Source organism: Populus euphratica, unplaced genomic scaffold (assembly GCF_000495115.2).
Source record: "Populus euphratica unplaced genomic scaffold, PopEup_1.0 scaffold3.1, whole genome shotgun sequence".
NCBI classification, from domain to species: domain Eukaryota; kingdom Viridiplantae; phylum Streptophyta; class Magnoliopsida; order Malpighiales; family Salicaceae; genus Populus; species Populus euphratica.
This window is the reverse complement of record NW_011499847.1, coordinates 1,564,156-1,576,494: the sequence shown is the minus strand read 5'-3', so window position 1 is coordinate 1,576,494 and position 12,339 is coordinate 1,564,156. Positions and strand designations below refer to the sequence as shown.

Here is a 12,339-nt window from a genome sequence, read left to right as displayed (position 1 = left end):
AAGAGCGGTATCTGGAAGAGATTAAACACGTAGATCATGAGCTACGCAGGTTGGTTAATGGTAGTTACTAGTTAGTTAGAATGTAGTTAATGGGAGGGAAAATCATTTAGCAACAGCCAACAGCAGCTTTAGCTGCATTGTATGAATGATGTAATGGCAATAATGCGAAGAGAAATAAAATAAAGATGACAATTCATTCTCTTGTATTCTCTCTTCATTTCTCTCTATTTTCTTATACTTTACGCATTGTTATACATCAAAGCTCACAATCGGCATCAAAGCCCACACAAGAGTGAGACCATTCACTTATATCCAAACAAAATGGTGGAAAACAACAAATTTAAAGTTATGGATGAACATTGTAGAAGACTTGATGAATAACTGCAGAGCATCCATCAAGAATTCAGAGATTCCATAATGAATCAACAAGACATATGGCAAGAACAATAGGTAGAGCAAAACAAGAAGAATGACCATAGTAGCTCATAAATTGAAGTGCTGACGACCCAATTCTAGTATTTTTGAAGCTACAGCCATCCATATATATAGGGCAACGTATCTCTCAAGAAGAATTATAAATTGAATCCAAGGTATATTATGGTCCATACCAAATCAATTAATGAGAAAGTTGGCATTGTATCTTGCAAACTAAAATTACCAGAAGGAAGCTCAATACACCTTGCCTTTCATGTTTCGCTTTTAAAAAATAAGATCGGTGAAGGAGGTGTAGTTTCATCTACACTTCTGGTAATGGATGAAAGTGGTAGGATAAGGATTTGTCCGGCAGCAATTTTGGACAAGAAGCTCGTGAAAAAGACAATAAAGTTGCGGTCGGAGGACTGATCCAGTGGTCTAATTCTCTTCCTGAGGATACAACATATGAAGAACTAGAGAAGATCTAGCGACAATTTCCAGAGTTTTGTTTAGATTCTTGAGGTAAAGAATCACTTAAAAGATGGGAGTCCTGTTACATTCTGCTGCTCGTGAAATAAATAGAAACGAACGTACATAATTGTAAGAGCAGCAGCTGGAATAGATTAAACATATGAATCATGAGCTGCAAAGTTAGTTAAGGGTAATTACTAGTTAGTTGAGAGGTAGTTAACGAGAGGGGGAATGAGTTTGTAACAAGGGCCTCAACCGCATTGTAGAAATGATGTAATGACAGTAGCGTGAATGGCAAGTAAAAAAAGATTACAACTCGTTCTCGTCTCCTCTCTCTATTTTCTTCTTCTTTTACTTATCAAACCTAACAGAGATGGTTTAATTACTTGCACGCATGCATGTATTGACTGTTTCCTGGCTCATTATTCTACAGCGTAAATGGACAGGAGTGAAAAAAGAACAACACCGTCCGAGATGGGCAAAATCGAAAAACAGTGTGGTGGTGTTTGAACTATAGCAGATAACATTTTCAAGAGGTAATCAAAAGTCGGCTGTCTCACAAATCTCCAGTCACCGGAAAAGTCTTTCTCATGAGCTGTTGTTATACAGGAATGCTAACTATTTTCTTCGTATTATCAGGCTCTGACCCGTTAATACACCTGGTCAAACTTGTATAAATAACTTGACCAATGAAGTTTTGATACTATTAAAACTTGATTTAAATTTTTATTTTTTAAAAATAATCGTATTATATTTAAAAAAAAAATAATCTTGAATTGAACATCGAACCCGGGACCATGTCATGGAATAGACTGGGTCTTAATAACTTTGGAAAATACTTTATACCCATGGTTAAAACATGGTTTTTGGGTCCATAGCTTTTGTTGACTCGCCTAAAAAGCGTGACTATGTCCCTCTCAGTAGCATGATTTGTAACTAGTTACCCAAGACTACCCACCAATCGTGTGCCACCCCTCTTATCTGCTGACACGTGACACAGTAAATCCAACCAAAACATCAGTTAACCAGATAAAAACAAGACAACAGCTTACATTAATAGTTTGGTGTCTCGTTCCACGTGGATTCACGCAAACCCCATTTCATGCAGCTCCCGAAATATTGCTGTTCATGATATCATTATCCAATTTTCTTCATATGAATGATGCCTACTCTCATAGCAGTTTCAGCGCACTGGTCCGTTATAGGTCAAATAAAATTACTCTCTCACTTATTTAAATTTGATTGACAAATAATTTAATTGTAATTGATATACAAACTGTATAAAAATATCCATATAAATATTTTTTTTACCAAGACATTTAAAATTCCTCAAGAAAAGAAATTTAGGATTTAATATTTTATAATGCCTGGTATGATAATACATATCCAATTTTTAAAAATTTAAATGTTATAAGACATTATATTATTCGTAAATTCCAAATATAATTCTATTATAAAATGACAGGGAACTCGATATGAGAATTTCTATTTATTTAAATGCCCTTGTTTATTATATTAAGTTGATCAGCATCTTCTTTCGATAAATCCTTATTTTATCGAGTTGAATTTGGACAGTCAAAATACACTTTGATTGAATTTATTTAATTGAAAAGTATCAAAATGATCAATGCAACATGTATGTCGTATAACTTGCTATTAGATATATATAATTTTATTTAATATTTATAATTTCATAAAAGTTAGATTTAGCATTGAATTTGTTCAATTATATTATTTTTTTTTTTTTTTTGTTTTTTTTTTTTGTTTTTTTTTTTTTTGATTTACGTGAGGTGTCCGGGTCAGCTTACGCGCACCACGACTAATCCCCACGGCCCACTGAACACCCTGCAAACCCAGCAGGCAGGTAAGGCAGCACGGGGCTGACAGGCATGCAACTTCAAGGCTCGAACCCGTGGCAGCAGAAGACGCAAGGCGCCTTCCACCGCTGAGCCAATGCCTTGGGTGCCAATTATATTAGTTTTAAACACATGGGATACGGGTGTATATATTAAACAAATAAATATATTATGGAAGATTAGACAATCTATGTTTCGAAGGTAAGATAACAAACTTATTTACATTTTTTTTATTAATTATAAAACTATTATTATTATTATTATTTATTTTTTTGCCATAAGCATGCAATAAATTCAGACCCGAAATGACATGTAAAATAGTAAATCACAGGTATAAACACCATTGACTCTCGCCCTCTATTACCACAGTGTGTGTGGAGCCCAAAACTGGACCCCTGCTTTGCTGGCTTCAAGCTCTCCAATGTTGGTTTTTTATGGGGCTTGTCTGCTAAGACAATAGAGAGAGAAGAGAGGGAAGCAAAACACACACAGAGAGAGAGAGAGAGAGAGAGAGAGAGAGAGAGAGAGAGAGAGAGAGAGAGAGAGAGAGAGAGAGAGAGAGAGAGAGAGAGAGAGAGAGAGAGAGAGAGAGAGAGAGAGAGAGAGAGAGAGAGAGAGGGAAGCTGGGTTCAACCTTTTAACAAAGACTTCTATTTTCACAACTCCATTTCTCTTAATCTTCTCCACTCAACAATTTCATCATCTACAAAAACACTAACACTAAACAGCTAAAACCCATCTGTATTTTAGCTTTCTTGATGTTGTTGGATCCATAGATCTAACACTTTGATAAACCCACAAGAGATATTTCTTTGTTTGGCTGTTAAAGTTAGTAAGCTTTGAAGAACAAGTCAATTTACAACAAGGTAAAGCTTGAAAAGGAAGGAAAAAAAATTTGATTCCTTTTGTTTTATATTGATTAGTTGAGTTATGTTGGTTAATGAGTCCTTGATGACGGATTTTAATGATTCAATGTTAAATGCAAGACTTGGATTTCTTCTTTGTTAAATGCTAGAGCTGGATTTTTTCAATGGTTGACCAAACTGTGAGAAAAAAAGGGGGCTTTGACCGTTCCTTTTCTTTTCAAAGTTTCTTTTTGATATTTTCATTGTTAGGGTGTTGGGGTTTTTGTTTAGAGAGAACATAACAGTTTTGTTACTATAGGCATCGATTTCATATGTTACTCTGCAATTCATGGACGGAAACTAACAGAAAAGGCGACTGCTTTTTTAAAATATTGTATTGATCTGTTAATCTTCAGCTGTGCAACTTTTGATTTCCTTTTTTTTAGTTGTCCAAAGCTAATTTGCTGATAAGCGGAGCATGGCAAGGTCAAAATTGGTTTTTTTGAGTCACTACTTGTTTTCTTGAGCATCGAGTGCCTAGTGGCGGGGTTTTGTAACTGAATTGTTTCAAGTCTTAGGTGTAAGATTGTTCATTTTTTTTTTGCTGCTGATCTTGTTGCAGAGCATACTTACCGTGTTGTAAAGTAGAGGAGGACGCAAATCATTCTGAAGTTCCTGGGTCAGAGTTCTCTTGGGCACCTATTAAATGTGGACTATTTGGAGGGTTTTTAGATGAGATGAGGGATGTTATCTGGGTTGATGAACTTTTTGAGGGCCTGCTTCCGGCCGAGGCCTGATCGATATGTTCACACAAATTCAGATACTGGTGGTCGCCAAGACGGGCTATTGTGGTATAAAGATCACGGGCAGCACGTAAATGGTGAATTTTCTATGGCAGTGGTGCAGGCCAACAATTTACTTGAGGATCAGAGTCAGCTTGAGTCAGGAAGCTTGAGCTTAAACGACTCTGGCCCATATGGTACTTTTGTTGGTGTTTACGATGGACATGGGGGGCCTGAGACATCTCGCTATGTCAATGATCACCTCTTCCAGCATCTCAAGAGTAAGTTACTTCAAACTAAGGAACTCTTCGGCATGGATTTGTGACTTTGTGTTTCCTGGTTTTGCTTATCCTTGTTTCTGAAAATAAAAAAATTATTTCAATTAACCAAATAGGTAGCCTAGAAATACTAAAAGTAGAGTTACAGCCACTGCTGTCTTAGGCCTATCAATAATTTAAAAATGTGGAGGTCTCTTGTTATGAATGCGTCTTCCTTCTCTTGTCTTCTTTTTCCCAGTAAGTTTAACTTGATAATTAATATTTTGTCATAAATTTATCTTCATGGTGGGCTTTTAGATATTAAGCCTGTTCTATGCACTAAATTTCAGGTTTGATGCTTATCTGTAGGGTTTACTTTGGAGCAACAATCGATGTCTGTGGAAGTGATAAGGAAGGCATTTCAAGCAACAGAAGAGGGTTTTCTCTCTCTTGTTACCAAACAGTGGCCTATGAAACCACAAATTGCAGCAGTTGGTTCCTGCTGCCTGGCCGGTGTTATCTGTAATGGAACCCTTTACATTGCCAGCCTTGGTGATTCACGTGCTGTTTTGGGTAGAGTTGTGAAGGCAACGGGGGAAGTTCTGTCTATTCAGCTATCTGCTGAGCACAATGCTTGCATAGAGTCTGTGAGGCAGGAGCTGCAGGCTTTGCATCCTGATGATCCACATATTGTAGTATTAAAACACAATGTATGGCGTGTAAAAGGTCTTATACAAGTAAGCTGTTCACCATCCGGGAGCTGTTTATTATGTTCTTTTTTCTTATTTGACAAAGAATAGGTGTGGATCTTGTCACAGTTGCCTGTCCTTGTAGCCTTTTTGCGTTCTAGACACTATTATTTTAGTCTAAATGAGTTAAGAGTTTGAAAGCATGTTATATAATGGAAGGAGTTGGAACATAGTAATGTTTAAACTCGTATCAATATCAGTGCCAGTCATCTTTGGCATGAACAGAGGGCCTCCCTCTGAGTCAGTATTGGTGATTTCCACTTTGCAGCAAATGGTGAAAATGGGTGGAGTCAGATGGAGCTTGCTTTCTATTTAAAATTCTGTATCAATGTCAGTGTCAGTCATTTTTTCCCTGTCTAGTATGGTTTTGTTTAGATCTAGTAGGCTTGTATGACTTTAGTGTTCCTCATTGTTTGAAGAGCTAGGGTTGATATCACCTGACATGGTCTTATTTTTAGTGGCTTTGCAGTCATTGCCCCATTAGGTGCTCATAAATGTTGTGTTTTAATCATATGACCGCATTACCTTTTAGGTTCTTGCATTAGCTTTTATAAAATGAACATGCAGTTATTGTATGGAAATCTACAAAATGGATTGCTGGGAGGGCTATGTTGTAGACGGTTCAAGGGGCTTAAAGTGATATGCTAAAAGTCTGTTCTGGTTTACAAGTTTGTGTCAAGTAATTTGATAGGAATATACTGGCTCAATGGTAAATGGATTGCCATAAATGCGAAGTACAGAATGTTATGAAGCTTTAGGTTGGTGGCTCTAGATTTGGTTAATAATTCACAGGTCAACTTCATTATGGCATTTTGTTCTTCATTTCTATCTGACCTCTGCGGACAATATAAGATTTTGTTTTTTGGATGAAGCTACAAAATGGCATCCCATAGTTTTAGGGTTTGTTTAGTCCGTGCACCTTGCATGAGTCTCTTTTGGACATTTGGCATATTTCTCAGATTTTGCAACTTTGGTACATCATGAAATTGATGCTTCAGTCAGACCTAGGTCTTAGGCTGGTTCAGTTGATAGTTGATTTTTAAATGGGATTGGAGGATCAGGGGTGTTACTTCTAACTGAATCAAATTCATCATTAATTGACAGGGAATAATTCTCAAAAGCTATGGATAAGAGAAACAGTGGAAAATTCATAGATAGTTAGCAGCATGTAATACACCTACAGTTACTTGGCTGGTCCTAGGCAAATGCGAATATGTTCCCTGGTTCGAATCAGAAAATTCGACATGCTATGCCAAATAGGGTTATTAAATTGTTTTCTTGAAGTTCAAAAAATATTTATTTGGTAATATGTTGTGGATTTCGACCTGATACAACCTCACTTTTGAATTTTTTCACTGATGATCACAATCCTTCGACCTCTCAGGTTTCCAGATCTATTGGTGATGTATATTTGAAGAAGGCTGAGTTCAACAGGGAACCTTTATACACTAAGTTCCGACTCCGAGAACCTTTCAAAAAGCCAATATTGAGCTCAGAACCGTCAATTTCAGTGCACCAGCTGCAGCCTCATGATCAATTTATTATTTTTGCCTCTGATGGCCTTTGGGAGCACCTAAGCAATCAAGAAGCAGTTGACATAGTTCAAAATCATCCACGCAATGTGAGCAACATATTTCTTCGTGCTAGAAATTGTTTATTTTTATTTATTTTCATTTGTTTGTAACATGTACTCTCATCATCATCCATGCATAGAGACACAATTAGAGTCATTGCTCGTTTGGACTGCACCTCAGTTAGAATTGTTTTTATCTGTTTAAGCAACTTAAATTACCAACTTTTTGTTTGTGAAATTAATTGTTCTTTGAAAGAAAGAGAGAGAAGTGCTTCGTGCTAAATTTGTCCTGTTTCTTTTCTGTTTTCCTGAAAACATTGTTAGATTGTCTTCATTGAGGGTACATAGTAAGTTTGGGTCACGGAATGCTATAAACAGAGTCTTGCTGATAAAACAGTGTTTATAGTATTCCCTTCACCTGAAATTTTGACTAACAAGGTCTTTTACATGCCTCTAAATTAGTAGTTATTTAAAGTTCACCATTTGATGTTACTCAGTGTTTCAGTTGCAAATTCATCTGTAGGAGTAGAGCTGTCAAGCAAACCTCCAAGCTCTTTCAAGGGAGTCCCTAGAAAACTTTTCACGTTCTTTTACATTTTGTTTCTTATTTTATTCTCATATCTGGCTCCATATTTCGATGCTTGTTTTAGTGAATAAACATGAAATACACCAAGAGGATTTGTCTTTGGGGTGGCGGATTCATGTCATACAACAAACTTAATGCATGTGCAACTATAAAGTTCAAGATGAATCCATTCATGAAATTGCTTGTTCTATTCATGCAGGGAAGTGCAAGGAGGCTGGTAAAAGCTGCCTTGCAAGAAGCAGCAAAGAAGAGAGAGATGAGATATTCAGACTTGAAGAAGATCGACCGTGGTGTGCGTCGACATTTCCATGATGACATTACTGTGATTGTTGTGTTTCTTGACTCAAATTTCTTAAGCAGGGCTAGCTCAGTCAAGTGCTCGAACGTATCTGTTAGAGGGGCTGGAGTCAGTCTCCCTCCCAACACACTGGCTCCTTGTACCACACCAACAGAAGCTGGCAGTATGTGATGAAGCTGTATCTCATGTTCCTGTCTCTTGTATTATTCTAATGTGAATACCAGGTAGCTTCTGAAAGAGATAAAGAGGAGCCACCCTTCAATTCTTTAATGCACACTGTAACTTTTAACTGGAACTCATACTTGAATTTAGCTTATGTGCGAAAAACCCTAGAACTGGAGAAGTACAAGGTGACAATTATTATAGTTATTTCTTGTGAAGTTTTCTGCCTCTCTCATTATCTTTGGCTATATCTGTGTTTTACTTCTGTAAATAGTACAAACTTGGCACATTTAGTTTCCTTTCTTCCTGCCTGCCTGCCTGTGGTTTAAACTTTAATTTTACCAGGAGCAATGTTTCAGCTGTTGTCAATTTGGGTTCTGGCAAATTCTTGTACAGGGTTTTCATGTAGACTGTGCACTGGAAGCAGTCCTATTTGGGAAGCAAATCACAAGATTAACAATAGGGCAGGTAATGTTATTCTCAGGAAAAATGCATTAATCTGACAGGCTCTTTAAATTGAAAATGACCGAGGAAATGTCCATGGAATTCAGTTTGAATTTTTTTGTGAGATGTAGCTGTTTATAGTTATTTAGGCTATCCAGAACATGAACACTTACTACGTGTATGGTTTGGTGGTCTCCTTTTCCAATCAATAGTTACTTTTGTTGTGATTTGCTGTATTGGAATACTCCATGGTAGTTTTAGTGTTACCCTTTGGTTTTAGCAAAATCAAGTTTTTTTTCCTGCTTATGTTCCTATGATGATTTTCGGTCTCCTTCGTTCACAGCTTTGTTCCATCCCTCAATGGGATTATCCTGGAACAAGTAACACTGCATTCCCTCTCCCGTAGTCCGGGGACAGGAAAGGCCCCGGCTGTATAGTAAAATAGCCGAATTTAATCGATTTCAAGCGCTGTTGGACTTGGCCTAGCCGTGAAATTGGGCCTAGCTCTGGCCTGCTCCGGGATTTAATGTGCTGGTTTTAATCTCTCAAGACAATCCCGTTTGTACTTGTTTTTCTTTCCTTAAAATAGAATCTGACTCGGTCAGGTTTCGAATCAACGCGTTGACTGGTCAGTCAAGGTTTTATATCTATGCACAGGGGTGCAATCCCCAGTAGACTGCAGTCCGTAGCAATCCGAGATGATTATACAACCTCGGCCCAGACCCTGGTTTTGTTTCTTGACCATCAGCGAATAGTGTTTTCAGAGTTCTAGGAAGGAAAGACTAGAACGCAGCACGCCTTGCTTGAAGTGCCAAATTGAAACATATACTACCGAAAACTTGACCTGTAAAACAAAAAAAAAAAAGAGCTGCTACAGGACTACATTGTTATTGAAAAGAGAGAAGATGGATGATTTACGAGGTCAGATAAGGATTCCTTTTCCCCTCGTCTGTCAGACACTTTGTCAGGGCATATTCTCCCTCGTCCACGAAAGACCACCGCTGTAATGTTTCCCCTGGTTGTCATTTTTTATTACTTGCCCCCGCCTTTTAAACCATTAACAACCGCACCATTCTCAATGGCTTTGTTGGTCGAGCATAATTCATGTGCTTGCATATCTATTACAGAGTCTGTGCTTCCCGGGTTGACCTGTCCGGGAAATAAGGTTTTAGGTTACACGAATGAATCTCAAAATTAAAAAAAAAAAAATTAGAAAAAAAACAATACATGCAAATGAATGCTGTTAAAAAGGAAAGTAAAGTTTAATATATAGCTACTCAATATTGAAAAATTAAGAAACAATATATATATATATATATAATTATTTTATATTAAAAAAATTAAAAAAATAATCAAGTATTCATTAATAAATTTTATATTTTTTATATTTATTAAAAAAATAGATATCACCCAAGTTATGCTAGGTTACTTGACAGGTCGGTCTCAAGTTAATTATAAGCTCTGTTTTTTAAGTGCACTCATCAGACTATCAACTCATAAAACCGAACCGGTTTCATAACTACTATTTCCATAACCCAATTCATATGGGGTCGAATTAAATTCGAGTGTGGATGTTCCTGGCAGTTTTAAATGCTACGTTTGACATTCCAAATGCTACGATACAAAACACAGGTACATTCATCCCACCCCTTAAAAAACCCTAATCTCGAGAAGTGATAGAGAGAGAGGGAGAGAGAGAGAGAGAGAGAGAGAGAGCGATAAGATTTGGGAGGAAATTTTTTTTAAAAAGTGCAGAAAGGAAGGTTCATTATTCAATGGCCCAGCGCAATTGGAGTGGAGCTTCATGCTTTTGAAGCAAGAGTGCAGAAAGGTTCCAGCTCTGGTTTTTTTTTAATGGTCGAGAGAAATTTTTTCAAGAGATAATCCTGATGCATTTTATCGAAATTTAATTGATTTACTGTATTTTAATTCTTTTATTTAAATTCTTGTACTCTGAAAATCAACTAGCTAATATACTTATCTTGAAACTGCCCTTCTTAAGAATCTAAACCATGGCCTCATAAAAAATGTCTTTGGAATAAATTAATCGAATGACACAGACAAAAGAAGATGCTGAGTTTGTGATTTTCTCGCCCTTCGATTTTTGCCACTGCAAGCGTCGCCGTGTGGACACGCACGTGCACAGCGGTCAATGCACGTGTTGCGAGCCGAATGCAAGTGCAAATGGTACCGCCTGACCCATTTATAGGAACCTTCTTTTCTTTCCCAAAACCTGTAGCCCTTGAAATTCTTGCAACCAATCTAGTTCCGTCCCATTACAAATTATCCAACCGTATTTTTATTTTTTAATAATTATTTTAATATGATAATATTAATAAAAAAATTTAAAATAAAAAAATATTATTTTAATATATTTCTATTTCTTACTCATCTCCTCAACAATAACTTTACCAAAATTAATGACAGTATTTTAAAGAAGATTTCATTCTTTAAATCAAGTTTAATTTGAAAATATTTTTTTATTATCTTAAATATTAATACATCAAAATAACTGTAAAACATTGTCAAAAATATTTTTTAATTTAAAATATGGCTAAATACAATTCAAAATAAAAAAACAAATGACTCATTCTTCCTTTTTAAATCCAAAAAATTTGAATTTTTCATTTAAAATAATTTTTTTGTATTTTTAATTTTTTTAATGTGCTATATTAAAATAATTTTTTTAAAAATTAAAAAGGTTTTATTTTAATATATTAAAAAAAAACACTTTGAAATTCCAAACAGCGCCTGGGCTTTCTGGAGAGATAGATTTGTGTATAACAGTAAAGACAACAAGAGTTTTGACTTCCGTGGTCAATAAATCCACAGTTGTTTAGAATCATCACTAACAAATTAGTACTAATGTTTTTGTTCAAGGAGCGCAATTATAAACCCATAATTAGGAGTCCACGTGGTAGTCAAAAAAAAAAAAAGTTACGAAAACAAAAGGGAGTAAATTACAACTTGGTCACTATAGTTTTTTATAAATAAAAAGTCAGTCCCTCTAGTTTCCACAAGCATGAGTTAATCGACCAAATTACTAATTGTTTCTTTTTTTTAATTAATACCTAGAAAATGATCGCTAAGAACCTCTTAAACAAATAAGTGACTGGAAATTAGAAAATAATTAAGCTATAAATGGATATGAAAAACAAAGATTAAACACGTGGTATTTTCCTTTTTTGAGAAAGAGGGACTATCATGTTACTTTATCAAGAATACAGGGACTAATTCATGATTTGCTCGAAGAACAACAAGAACACCACCAGAAACAAGACAAATCCATCTCTCTCTATCTCTATCTGGTCTCAGTAGTCAGTCCTTTTAACAGTAAATTACTGTCCTTTTGACTCACCTGTCTGTCCCAAGCCCCCAGGTGTGTGTCCTGGTCCTTCCCTCTAAAAATCTCTGCTAAATTTACTAGCAGAACTTTCATTAATTGTTTTAACTTTTAAAGAGTGAGGTTTTGGTGTTGCCGTTGATGCAGGCCAACTCATTTGAGTGCAAATTACCAAACACAAGGACACCGCCATCTCCTCTCTCTCTTTCTCGAGCCCCTACCTTCTTTAGCCACTGCCATGTACCCTGCAGCCTGTATCAACTAGACTTACTTAGTTCCTTCCTCCCCATTTTCTTCTTTCTTTCTCAAGCCATTGATAGCTTGTTAAGAGTTCACAAATCACCTCTAAAACCAGTTTAGCAGAAACTTAGAAGGGCGTTCTCCCTTTTCTATTCATTTCTTTTTGAATAGTTTCTCTCTTTCTGCTTCAGCTTCTTAGCTCAACCAGAACATCTCTCTCTCTCTCTCTCTCTCCCCCTCCCTCCCCCTCCCTCCCCCTCCCTCCCCACATTCTCTGCTATAATGTTAAGCCATTTTTACCACAACCTCCACTTTTTTC

General features: G+C 36.4%; 1 protein-coding gene across 1 annotated transcript; it reads left to right on the top strand.

Annotated features, from left to right (window-relative positions):
* Nucleotides 1-3,299: 3,299 nt before the first annotated feature.
* LOC105140612 (probable protein phosphatase 2C 64) lies at nucleotides 3,300-8,300 on the top strand. The gene is made up of 5 exons (XM_011047509.1): nucleotides 3,300-3,607; nucleotides 4,209-4,649; nucleotides 4,995-5,362; nucleotides 6,759-6,995; nucleotides 7,733-8,300. Exons 2-5 carry the CDS (start codon nucleotides 4,331-4,333, stop codon nucleotides 8,000-8,002), a joined length of 1,194 nt encoding a protein of 397 aa, XP_011045811.1. The 5' UTR covers nucleotides 3,300-3,607; nucleotides 4,209-4,330; the 3' UTR covers nucleotides 8,003-8,300.
* The last annotated feature ends 4,039 nt before the right edge of the window (nucleotides 8,301-12,339 follow it).